Source organism: Microtus ochrogaster, chromosome 4, assembly GCF_000317375.1.
Source record: "Microtus ochrogaster isolate Prairie Vole_2 chromosome 4, MicOch1.0, whole genome shotgun sequence".
Lineage (NCBI taxonomy): Eukaryota > Metazoa > Chordata > Mammalia > Rodentia > Cricetidae > Microtus > Microtus ochrogaster.
In genome coordinates, this window is record NC_022011.1 from 22531744 (window position 1) to 22545586 (window position 13843).

At 44.7% G+C, this 13843-nt stretch overlaps 1 protein-coding gene across 1 annotated transcript in view; it reads left to right on the forward strand.

The window, feature by feature from the left end:
- Window positions 1–13843, forward strand: part of Vat1l (vesicle amine transport 1 like) — a 153170-nt gene that overhangs the window by 134607 nt on the left and 4720 nt on the right. The window contains exon 8 of the mRNA XM_005345720.3: window positions 13288–13371. Within this exon, the coding sequence (XP_005345777.1) occupies window positions 13288–13371 (84 nt within the window). The remainder of the gene's footprint in view (window positions 1–13287; window positions 13372–13843) is intronic.

Sequence of the window (13843 nt, forward strand, 5' to 3'; positions counted from 1 at the left end):
TAATTGTCTTTCTGGGTCTGGGTTACCTCACTCAAATCATGTTTTCTAGCTTCATCCATTTGCCTGCAAATTTCATTGTGTCGTTATTTTTTTTCTGCTGTGTAGTACTCCATTGTGTAAATGTACCACATTTTCCTTATCCATTTTTCAGTCAAGGAGTATTTACATTGGTTCCAGGTTCTGGCTATGACAAACAATGCTGCTATGAACATAGTTGAGCACATGTCCTTGTGGTACAATTAAACATCTTTTGGATATATACCCAAAAGTGGTATTACTGGATCTTGAGCAAGGTTGTTTCCTAATTTTCTGAGAAATCACCACACTGACATCTAAAGGGGTTGTACCAGCTTGCATTTTCACCAGCAATGCAGAAGTGTTCCCTTTACCCCATATCCTCTCCAGCATAAGTTGTCATCAGTGTTTTCAATCTTGGCCATTCTTACAGGTGTAAGATGGAATCTCAGAGTTGTTTTGATTTGCATTTCTCTGATGGCTAAGGATGTTGAGCATTTCCTTAAGTGTCTTTCAGGCATTTTAGATTTCTCTGTTGAGAGCTCTCTGTTTAGGTCTGTACTCCATATTTGTTCTTTTGATGACCAAAATCTTGAGTTCTTTGTATATTTTGGAGATCAGACCTCTGTCTGATGTGGGGTTGATGAAGATCTTTTCCCATTCTGTAGGCTGCCATTTTGTCTTGTTGACCATGTCCCTTGCTTTACAGAAGCTTTTCAGTTTTAGGAGGTCCCATTTATTAATTGTTTCTCTCAGTGTCTGTGCTACTAAGGTTCTATTTAGGAAGTGGTCTCCTGTGTCAATGTGTTCAAGTGTACTTCCTACTTTCTCTTCTCTGGGATTCAATATGGTTGGCTTTATGTTGAAGTCTTTGATCCATCTGGACTTGAGTTTTGTGCATGGAGATAGATATGGATCTATTTTCATTCTTCTACATGTTGATATCCAGTTACGCCAGTGTCGTTTGTTAAATATGCTTTCTTTTTTCCATTTTATATTTTTGCTTTTTGTCAAAAATCAGGCATTTGTAGGTGTGTGGATTAATATCTGTATCTTTGATTTGGTTCCATGGTCTTCCTGTCTCTTTTTATGCCAGTACCAGGCTGTTTTCAGTATTGTAGCTCTGTAGTAGAGTTTGAAGTCAGGGATTGTGATGCCTCCAGAAGTTCCTTTATTGTGCAGGATTGTTTTGGCTATCCTGGGTTTTTTGCTTTTTCATATAAAGTTGAGTACTGTTCTTTCAAGATTTGTGAAGAATTTTTTTCTGGTATTTTGATGGGCATTACATTGAATCTGTAGATTGCTTTTGGTAAGATTGTCACTTTTACTATGTTAATTCTGCCTATCCAAGAGCATGGGAGATCTTTCGATTTTCTGGTGTCTTCTTCAATTTCTTTATTTAAAGAATTAAAGTTCTTGTCATACAGGTCTTCCACTTGTTTTGTTAGAGTTACTCCAAGATATTTTTTTAATTTTTTTTAAATATTTTATTTTATTTTATTTTGGTTTTTCGAGACAGGGTTTCTCTGTGGCTTTGGAGCCTGTCCTGGAACTAGCTCTATAGACCAGGCTGGTCTCGAACTCACAGAGATCCACCTGCCTCTGCCTCCCGAGTGCTGGGATTAAAGGCATGCACCACCATTTTTTTAAATATTTTATTTATTTATTATGTATACAATATTCTGTCTGTGTGTATGTCTGCAGGCCAGAAGAGGGCACCAGACCCCATTACAGATGGCTGTGAGCCACCATGTGGTTGCTGGGAATTGAACTCAGGACCTTTGGAAGAGCAGGCAATGCTCTTAACCTCTGAGCCATCTCTCCAGCCCCACTCCAAGATATTTTATGTTATCTGTGGCTATTGTGAAAGGTAATGTTTCTCTGATTTCTTTCTCAGCCCACTTATCATCTGTGTACAAGAGGGCTTCTGATTTTTTTTTAGTTAATCTTGTATCCTGCTATATTACTTAAGGTGTTTATGAGTTGTATAAGTTCCTTGGTAGAATTTTTGGGGTCGCTTATGTAAACTATTATATTGTCAGCAAATCATGAGAGTTTGACTTCTTCTTTTTTGATGTGTGTTTCCTTGATCTCCTTTTGCTGTCTTTATGCTCTAACTATGACCTCAACAATTTTATTGAATAGATATGGAGACATGACAAGGTGGACAACCTTGTCTTGTTCCTGATTTCAGCGGGATTGCTGTAAATTTCTCTCCATTTAAATTGATGTCGGCTGTTACTCCACTCATTCTTTAAATCCCTAATCAATTATTTCATTTCCATATTTCTCCCTGGTCCTCCAGCCAGGTCAAACTTCCTATCCACAGTGTCCTCATGCCCATGAGCAATGAGCAAATGGCAGTGTTGTGTCTAAGCTTGTGTGTAAGGGCAGCACCACCAGAGACTCTTGGAGATGCCACGTGCCCATCAGTCTTCCCAGACCTAAGTTTGAGTGCACACTCAACACATTTTGTTTGTTGAAATGGGGTCTCACAGTTTCTCCCAGGCTGGCCTCAGATTCATAGCAATCCTCTCAAATGATGGCCTCGCTCCAGAAGATTTGATGAATGTCTATGTATCGATTGAAGCATCCTAGATGAAACAGTAGCACATTAACCCCCTGGGTTGGAAGACTTTAAATGATGGGTGTGTCCACTGAGAGGTTTCAGATTTGAAGAAACCAACAAAGAAGTTGAGACGTCTACAAACCAGCTATAGTAGAAAGGTCTTGAAGGTGTATGGGAAAGAATAACCACCACCATTACTGGGCTTGTAAGGCTCAGAGCCTGGTCCCTGACAGATCCACTAAGATGTGTTTGTTATTTATGCATCCACTCTTTTGAGACAGGGTTTTTCTGTCTGGCTTTGGAGCCTGACCTGGAACTCATTGTGTAAATCAGGCTGGCCTCGAACTCACAGAGATTTGTCTGCCTCTGACCTCCAAGTGCTGGGATTAAAAGCATCCATCCTCTCTTAATGAGGAAAAAAAATGTAAGAGGAAAAACCAGGAAAGGGAGATTTATCCAATGTGGTCACTCTGGGAAGAACAATGGGACCGAGCCCCCACCCCATCCCACAGTCCATCTCCAGGGTTCTGTAAGGAGGTTTGGGTTAAAGCTGAGGCCAGAGACAGGTATAACCTAACAGTCCTGGTCCAGTTGTGACCCTGTCTATCATTGTCTGAGCTCCAGTCTTTCCTGTGTGGTTAGAGTTATGGTTAGTTGTCAGAACTGTGTGAAATTCCTTCCTGGGACACAAGCTTCCCCTCCGGCTGGCACCATGTTTGATTGTTTTTCTTTTCCCAGCATGACATTTCTGGGGGAAATTCCAATTCCTTGGGGGCACTTTGTTTCAATAGACTGTTAGCCAAAAAGAAGGACACAAATATCTCTTTAAAATATCTTGATGATTGTCAGGACTACCAGATGCCAGAGAGGGAACTGGGAGCTGGGACTTGGTAATGGCTGCAGTTACAGGGACCTAGCTCCTGCCAGAAATCTGCCTCCATTGCTTGCCTCCACTAGGCAGGAATGACATGGGGAAGCCTCACTATCCTGCTTGTCCTTTGTTCTTCTGCCAGAGACTCTGGCAGAGGAATGGGCAAAGATGTCCAAGAATGGAGGAGAGGCACAATATCTTGAAACCAAACAGAACACCAAGAGTGCAATCCGTGAGCCAGCATGGCTGGGCTTCTGGAAACTTCATCTCTCCTTGTTCTGGTGTAGATAGAAATAAGCACGTTCGATCATAATTGCTCCACAGCTCCCCTGATCCTACATGCTGTGAGCCAATTAAGTTTTCCTTGTGGGTCATGGCCTGAGTATTAAACACAATGGACTTCATGCAGAGCGTAGCTGATGGCAGCAGATGAACTATGCTGGGTTGCAGTGCAGAGGCTACACAAAATCACCCAGGGACTCTGAGTAAGGCTACCTGCACACGATGAAGTAGCTTTAAACAAATTATTCTGAGAACCTCTATTAGGAGGCTGCGACCTCCATTAGAGTCTATGTTTAACCTTGGGTGCATCAGCTAGGGCAATTTGCATGGAGAATGGGTTTGAAGAACAAGACTCTTAGTTGCTTATGATTCTGTAAAGAAGCCAAATACAAGAGATAAGAGTCCCAGGGTGCTGATTCTTCACCCTCTGCATCATCAGAACCAGGGACAGCTACCTGCCATTGGCCTTCCTCCTGAGCCATTCACCTTCTTATTCCCTCTCCTCTCTCTAGTCCTGAATCTCCAATCCCAGGGCCTGTTCAGTCTTGGATCCACATTTTAGGGATGATGGGAGAAGAAATCAATGTTCGCCACGGTACACTGTCCAACAATGAAGAGGAAATCAATGTTCACTATGGTATACTGTTCAACAGTGAAGGTCAAAGATGACAGTGGGGAGCTTTGTATGGATGTGCATCATCATTGTCGTCCCTATAGTGACGTTAGACACCCTCACTCGTCGCCTGCTCTGACTCATTCGTGTCTTAGAGCATCACAGTGAGCTATCTTTAGTTCTTACCGCCCTCATGTCAATGACCAGGTCCTCTCAGTCACACCACATAATCCCTGTGCCACAGCCAAGTCTGGATGTCACATGTGCAGGGCCAGAGGCAAGAGGACAAAGGCGTCCAGCCTGTGAGTGGCTTATTTTCTCACCTCCTCAAGCCCTACCTAAGCCACTAGGACAGGCTCTCCGGGAGAACTTGGTTATCTTTCAGAATTCCAATAGAGGGCGCTGAGACCTCAGGTTTCCTCCTAAAGTAACTCCTGGTAGAGAACATCTTCCTGGTCCTGAGCAGACAGCATATGATTTTAGTTTGGGCCAGTCACTGTGGCAAATTCCTGATGTGCCATCCCTGTCGCTCTTGAGAATGGTGGTTCTGTGAGGTGGAACTAACCTTGTGATGGACAGAGTAAGTTCCCCCCAAAGACATCTATAGTCTCAACCCCGGAACCTGGGGGTGGGGGGTCACATGGCCTCACAAAGCAAAGGTGATTTCACAGTTGAAACTAGTTTACAGATCTTGAGATGGGTACGCTATCCTGGATTAACACGTGTCCTTAAAAGTCAGAGGCAAGAAGGCCCAAGTCGGAAAGATGAGGCGATTCTACACTGCTGGCTTTGAAGATGGTAGTAGGGACATACTGGCAAAGGAATGCAAGGTTCTAGATGCCGGAAAAGCCAAAGAAACATGCTCCTCCTTTGAGCCTACAGAGAGATAAATGGTCTTGAAGCTACCTTGATTTTAGACCAGTTTGACCCACTTCAGATCCGTGACCTCCGAGAGCTATAGGAAAATGAATGTGTGCTTCAAGTCCTAGGCTAGAAGTAATTTGGTACAGCAGGCAGAACAAATATATACAAAACTTTACCTATGCTTCACAGGGGGGAGGTGTCCCAGCAACATTAGGCGATAACATCATATAATGAATGCAGGAGTCTGGATTCCAGCTGAGGTCCCGAGGCTTTACAGGGCAATGCTGGGGTCCCCACAGGAATGGAAGGTAGTTAGTAAGCAGGGAATGCTGGACATGGGGTGAGGGTGACAGGGAACACTGTGGAGGTCCACTGCCCTTCCCTGTCGTACATGAGCAGATGACCCCTCTCCACTGCCATGCATCATAACCAAGCATCATTTTCTCTCTTTTGAGTACAAATATTCTTGAGGGCATTGTGGAGTGTTTATCTTTATGATTAACCTGTTTAATAAGGGAAGGTGAGGGTCCTTCAAAGTAGAGCAGGGACTGAAGAGATGGCTCAGCAGTTAAAAGTGTTTGCTGGTCTCCTGGAGGACCTGAGTTTGGTTCCCTGTACTCGTGTAGGATAGTTCACAACTGCTTGTAACTCCAGCTCCAGGGGATACAACGCCCTCTTCTGGTCTTCAAGGGTACAGCACTCCTGTGCATATACTCACACATACACAGTGATAAAGCTATAAATTTAAAAATAGAGAAGTCTTTTAAAAAAAAAAAAAGAGCACACCCATTGTGCCTGGGGTTTGGAACTGTCAGATGGAAGAGGGAGTAGATAGCATAGGTATTGCTGTTTCCTGCAGGAGGAAGACAAAACCCAAGGACATCAAACAGTGTTACCAAGGAGAAGCAGAGCCAATTGCCTGTGTCACTATCTGCTTGGGTCGTCATCCAAGTAGTCTCATGAAAAACAGCCGGTTCAGAAAAAAACTCAAGTAACTTCAGGATTCAAAATGCCGGGGTGTCTAGATGGCACGACTCAGATATCCTGCCTCCCACTGAGTGGATGGGAAGCTAGTGCCAGTGGATATAGACTGAGAACTTCTAGAACGCCCAGTCCTGGGAAATCCAGCTGCTGAGACACATCTGGCAGAAGCTGTTGTCTCCCCCAGGGTATGGGGAACACTGCTCCAATTAGGAACAGATCCCTCAAGGCCACCCAGGAAGCACAGCGCAGGCCACCAAGAGACAGCCTGCCCCATTCCTGGAGGTGGGGCAGACACAGGATGGAAACCCAATGGGTGAGGCTCAGCCACATAGCATCTCAACATCTCGTTCCCTCGTCTGTCCACTTAGGTATGCATTCATTCTGCACCTTGTCATATGCTGACCTTCCTTTGTACTGGGGATCCCTGTAGGCACCCCGAAGCTGTCCATGAGCCATGTGGGGCCTCTGAGTATTTGAAGAGGGGCTAGTCCAGTTGGAATACTTTGTAAGTTTGCTGGATACCCCAAATTCCCAAAATGCAGAGCAAACACACATCAATAACTTAATATCACTTTGAGTACACATTGAAATGAATGGCATTTGAATAGTGACCCAGTTACAGCCTGTCACTGTGAAAACTATCAAGACCAAAAAACCAGACTTAGAGAAGGAAAGGAAACCACAGTCTATCACTGAAGGAAGTCAGGGCAGGAACTTGAAGTAGAAATTGTAGAGGAACATGGTGTTGGATAACTCATAGATCAATATGTTGCTAGCTTTTGCATACAGGACAGGACCACCTTCCAGACCCTCCTACACCAATTAACAAGACACACCCACAGGAGAATCAGTCTGCTCTGGGCAACCCCTCAGCTGAGACTCCCTTCTCAAATTATACTAAGGAGTTGACAGCTAAGTAGAACAGGGGTGGCATTGCTGTTACTGGCCAGGACCCCACAGCACTTGGCCAGATTGTGAAGGTCAAGTGTAAGAGGCATAGAACAACAAAGGACAAGCTCCCGGAAGAGCTCACAGCTGAGCTGTCCGCTGAGCTAGTGCCAGGACTGGGAAGCTCCAGGAGGCGATCTGGAGCATGCAGAGGCACAGCAGACAGCCTGCCGAGCTTCAAGCATATCTTCAGTTGTGGAGTAAAGGGTGCAAGAACTGAAGGCAGTGTTTTTGGTCACTAGGATAAGAGACATTGCTCCTGGGACAGCCAGTCAAGAGCGGAGCAGTACACTTGGCGAGACAGTGCTAAAACTTTGAAGTGTTCTACTAATCCCATTCAGAAGAGGACAAAAAGATAACTTGAATGTGCCTTCCTTAAGCCAATATCTAAATAATATAATCTGGCCCTTTAAGCATTTTCCACACCCCTCACTGAAATATCTTATACTCTTTTTTCGGTTTATAAGATAATTAAGATGTTTACAAATGATTTTTAGGTGTGTGCATGTGTGTGTATGTACACAAGGATGCCTGCATAGGACACAGTGTGAGCACAAGTGACCATGGAGGCCAGAAGAAGGCACTGAATCCCCTAGAGGTGGAGTTACAGGTAACTGTGAATTACCCAATACCTGATATGGGTGTTAGCAACCAAACTCTGGTTTTCTGCAAATGCAGTGTGTGCTCTTAACTACTGAGCCATCTCTCCAGGCCTAATTTTGCAAAATGGTGGCTTCCTAACTACTACTAAATCTCTGGAATCCAGCACATATTTCATGGTGACAGTATGTGGCAGTTAATACCACATTCAAGAAAGAGCAGGTCCTGTTGTCACAGGTGATCTGTGGCTCCTGGATTAGACGATGCAAGCCTACAAGACCCTTCTCTTCAATGCCATGTTAGTTTCAAACAGAAAGGGGCATGAGGAAAGTCTTTTTTTTTAATATTTATTTATTATGTATACAATATTCTGTCTGTGTATATGCTTGAAGGCCAGAAGAGGGCACCAGACCCCATTACAGATGGTTGTGAGCCACCATGTGGTTGCTGGGAATTGAACTCAGGACCTTTGGAAGAGCAGGCAATGCCCTTAACCTCTGAGCCATCTCTCCAGCCCCCAGGAAAGTCTTAAATGTGGAGGAGACAAATCTTCCCAGGTGTTCTCAAACAGCTGGAGAACATGACCTATTAGGAGACCTTTTATAAGCTGATACACTGGCAGTAAAGTCTGAGCACCATGCAGAAGTGTCAGCGGAGGGCAATCTTGGGGTGTGGCCAGCAGAGCCCTGTAAGGGGTTTTTCCTAGACCCATAGAGGGAGAAGCTGGCACTTACCTTCTCCCGCATGGTTTGATTGACAGCCAGAGGCGGACCTCTCAGATGCTTCCTCCTGTGTTTCTCATCTGTGAAAAGCTGGAGCAAATATTCCCTCAGGAAGCTCAGCATTGGATAAAATAGCAGCATGCGTGCAAAATGCTCCACACTGTGCCCGATGAAGAATTGATCAAACATGGTAGTCTCCTTCCTTCTAAGCCTCTGCCAGTGGGGCTCCTGCACAGCTCCAGGAGCAACCATAACAGAGCATGGAACGTCAAACAGCATGACTGGAGTGGGAGTAATTAAATGACCTCTTGCGATTACTTCTGGTTCTTTATCCATTTTCCATAGCCAGGACTTCAAGGCGATGTTTCACTTCTGAGAGAAATTTCCAGAAATATGCAGATTAAAGGCAGCCGGCAAGGGACTTGCCTCACCCCCTCCAGCATCATGATCCACTTGAGCTTGTGAGAAAGCAGATCTTTGCATTTCCCTGGACTCCAACTTAGTACAGAAGCAGCTTAAAATATACCAAACTGTATCCTGTCATCCTGGCTGTTCCAGGTGCTGAGGCAGGAGGATTACAAGCTCATTGCTGCTTGGCCTTTAGACCGAGTTCCAGACCACCCTGGGAAACTTAGTAAAATCCTGTCTCAAAATAAAAAGTAAGAGGAAGGTTAGAGTGTAGCTCAGTGGTAGCATACTTACCTAGAATTCACCATGGAGGGACTGGGGACCTGGCTCAGTGTTAGGACAGTTGCCTAGAATCTACCAGTGTGTTAGTTGTTGTGCCCAAATCCGTGAAGTCCCCTGAAAGCCAACAAGGAAACCGAATCCCATACGTAAAAGCAAAGAGCCTTTATTTTAATCAAGTTTGCAAACTCTGTCTCTCCGCATGTCCAACGTATTGGAATAACCACGGAGAGCCTCGAGCTCAATTAGAATTGGGTTTTTATAAGTAGTAAAGGTGGGGGTGAGGGGTTTCTGAGGCTCAGGACCTCTGATTGGCTGACATTTGTCTAGGGGTGTCCTGGTGAATATGTGCTGGCAGGGGATCCTATCTACAATGGTTGGAATGCCAGGCATTTCCTTTGAATGGTTTGTTCTTGGGTGGGGGTTGGATAATCTCAGCTTGTGCTTCCTCCTGCAGCCAGGCGTTGTCTCAACAGGAAATCACCTGAGATGGCGGTCTTATCAAATTTATCAAAAGTAGAGTTCTACTCTGGCAAAGAACTTCCTTTGGGTGACATGTCCATACTTAGCTTATTATGGCTGGCTCCCACATTAGTCAGGGTTCCTATTGCTGTCAAGAGACACCATGACCATGGCAACTCTTATAAAGGAAAACATTTAGTTGGGTGGCTCACTTACACTTTCGGAGATTCAGCCCATTATCCTCCATGGTGGGGAGCGTGGCAGCATGCAAGCAGATGTGGTGCTAGAAGAACAGCTGAGAACATCTCGCAATCAACAGGAAGTCAACTGAGACACTGCGGGGGGGGGGGTATCCTGAGCATAGGAAACCCCAAAGTCTGCCCCCACAGCGACATACTTCCTCTAATAAGGCCATACCCACTCCAACAAAGCCACAGCACCTAATAGTGCCACTCCCTATGAGATCACAGGGGCCAGTTACATTCAAACTACCATAGCCATGAAGGGCTAGGGGTTTGGCTCAGCAGCAGAGTGTCTGGCTAGAAACCATAAGGAAAGGTCTGGCAATGTGACTCAATTGTAGAGTGCTTGGTCAGAATTCACCAGTGAGGAAGTAGGGACATAGCTCAAAGGTAGAGCACTTGCCTAGAATCTGACAATGAGGGACTTGGGGCAGTGGTCAAGTGCTTGGCCAGAGACTCCACCATCAAGATGCTAAAGGTGGGCCGGGTGGTGGTGTCGCACGCTTTTAATCCCAGTACTTGGGAGGCAGAGGTGGGTGGATCTCTGTGAGTTCGAGGCCAGCCTGGTCTACAAGGGCTAGTTCCAGGACAGCTAGGGCTGTTACACAGAGAAACCCTGTCTCGAAAAATAATAATAATAATAAGAGACTAAGGGTGTAGCTCAGTAGTAGAGCACTTGACTGGGATACAGAAGGTACCCAGGGTCCCTAATACCTAAAAGAAGCACTGTGAGGGATGTTGTTACCACTTTTTCTACTTCTACTACTACTTTCTACTTCTGAGGATCAAGGGAGAAATGCTGGATTTGAAGTCTTTCTGACCCGATTCTGAACCACACTTCTGTTCCCCATAGCCATGTAATCTCTGAGTGAATTGCATATGCTCCTTAGCCTCAGGGTACTTACCCTGAAAATTGAGCACTCTATGTATCTTGCAAGCTAAGCATTATATATTCAAGGTAGGAGTCTGTTAAATATTTATTATCTCGTTTACCCCCTCCACACACACAAAAAAGGCATGAACTTTAAAGCATTGGTGATTTCAAACAGGATAGGGTACTGGGAGCTGGGTATGATTTAGCTGGGTCCTTTGACTCCCACAAGGCTACAATCAAGATGTCAGCCAGGATATGACCCCATTTCGAGGCTTGGCTGGAGAAGCCTCTACTTCTAAATTCTTTAGGGGTAGTTGGCAAGAGAAGCTAAGGGTCTCAGTCCCTTACTGACTGTTGGATGGAGTGCTATCTTAGGTCTCTGTCATGTAGGGACTCTCTAGGTTATCCAAGCAATGAAGCATGTCTCAGCAGAGTCATGACAACACAGATGTGGTCTTCTATAACTTAATCTTAGAAGGAGGAGCCCATCCCATCTGCTGTGCTCTGTAGGAAAGCCGGTCCCTAGCTCCAGCCTACACTCAAGGGGAGACAATCACACAAGGACATGACTCCCAGGAGAAGCAGAGAGCTACACTAACGATTCTCTGTCGCCACATAGAGCTTTTCAATAAGCACAGTGGGCCTGCCTCATGTACAGATTCTACATCAGCAGTTCAGCAAACCTTGAAGAGAAAATACTTGTGGGGGGAAGGGCATTGCATGAACATGCATGCTTTGATTTTTTTTTTTTTTTTTTTTTTTTTAGTTTTTCGAGACAGGGTTTCTCTGTGGCTTTGGAGCCTATCCTGGAACTAGCTCTGTAGACCAGGCTGGTCTCGAACTCACAGAGATCCGCCTGCCTCTGCCTCCCGAGTGCTGGGATTAAAGGCATGCACCACCATCACCCGGCGCATGCTTTGATTTGTTGTCATGATTCTCTAGATGGCAGAACAACACAGTATCCTGTTGTATTTGGTGCTATAAGTGATCTAGAGTCTTAACGGACTGAAAATCTATGGGGAAATGTATGCAGATTCTATGCAGATACATACCACACTATAGAAGAGCAACCACACATGTTGCATTCCATGAAGAGCTAAGAATCAACCTGACACAGATGCCAGGGGCACAATTGGCCCCTGTTGCTATGACCAAGTGTGAAAATCCTTCAGAAGTCCCCACGCAAATGGAAGGAATCCACCGGTTTGTTTAGTGGTATCAGAAAAATTAACAGTCACGTGACACTGTCAGTCTACAAAACAGAGATTACTTCTCACCACAAAGTGACCAAAAACAAACAAAGTGCATTTGAAAGATGCATTATATTTATTTTAGATACTGACTTAGCAGCACATTACCACATAACATTGTTAAAAGGCCTTCCTCTCCTCCGCTTAGCTTTCAAGGTACACCTGCAAGCCTTCCTAGGCATTTTAGAATATCTACACTTTTATAGAGATGTAAATAAATGTTCGCCTGTCGGTTTTCTCATTTAGCAAGATTACAAAAGCGTTTGATCCTGCTGTGTCTCCTTTATAATTAGTGACATATATCTTTCTGTTCCTTAACGGCTCTGCAACGTTCCCATTTGGTAGATGAATGTGGAAGCCATTGTTTATTTACCCATCCCTTTACTGTGACATATAAGCCGTTACAGGCTTTTGCCACGAAAAGCAATGAAGTCATTATCTTTTATGTTTTTCTCCCATAAATTGAATTGCGTCTCTGAAGTCCCAGAAAAGCAATTTGAACACAAACATTTTAATGGTTCTGTGAGTCTGGATCCAAATGAATAGAAGACGCCTTTGATTTTCAAATAAACAAACAGTTCTCCATCAGCCACAGGCCGAATTCCTCACACACAGTTAACTATGTCCGACTTCTTCTTCTTTTTTGTAATGTCATAGCATCTAGCCTTGAAGCAACATTTACTGAATATTTGTGGGCCGAAGGAACAAAAATATTTTAAATTCTGAGACTTTACGAAAAATATTTAGACTCAACCTATTATAAAGTTTTATAAATTGACTTTTGTGAGGCAAGAGAGGTTACATTTCCGTTTAGCCCCCACAGTGCCTCCTGCAGTTCACTTTCTATACAGCCGTGGAAGGGAAGGCTCCGAACAAACAGGGAGGTGTAGTACAGCCAAACAGTTTCATCCCGGCAGCTAGAAATTATGGGAGTTTCGAAAATGCGGTTTAGCCCTGGTAACTGGTTTATTTGGCGAAAGGATGAACCCAGGTTATGTAACACGTAAGTAAGTGGGTCACCGCTTAACATCCAGTCTGACCACTCTGACTTTTAGTATATATATATTCTCATCGTGAAAACTGTAATCTTCACTGTTCGGACCCACAAGACGTGCAGGAGAAGGTCAGAGTGTATGATTGACGCACGGCGAATGAATATATTTGCGCCACAAAAAGTTGCTGTCTGAACCACTCTTTGAGCTGCAGCGACCTCTGGTGGAAGCCCGGCAGATTGACTTTTCCAGGCCCTTTTTGCAGGAGTCACGTTTCACTAATCAGCATTTATGTCTTACCTTGTGTCTCAGGTCAAGGAGGCCATGCAGCGCATCCACGACCGAGGGAACATCGGGAAGCTAATCCTGGATGTGGAAAAGACCCCGACTCCGCTGGTAAGTGGAATGCAGAGGAGCCCAAAGGCAAATGGATCATCAGGTGTAGACAGTTGATGAAGAAGGAAATACAGGTAGTGGCCAGACTCTCAAAAAGCAGGGTTGATTAGATGATTTCAGAATGAGGGATTAGCCATGGGTTGATATGGAAGTGAAGAAAGACAGGAAAATTGCTGGAATGGATAGAAAAGGACCTTTTACAGTTGTGATCTCTAGGCTGCTACCAATGGGAAGACTTCCTAGTTAATTCTAAACAATGCACTACATGTACCCAATAGAATGGTGCCTGCTGCCTCCGGATGCTCCTGCTGCTCCTGTTCAATTCACTTCCGTTTATTAGGACAAAACCCAAATATCCAGGCAATCCACAAGAAGACAGCAAGTCTGAGTCACCTGTTCCAAAACTGACTGCTTTAGCCGGGCAGTGGTGGCGCACGCCTTTAATCCCAGCACTCGGGAGGCAGAGGCAGGC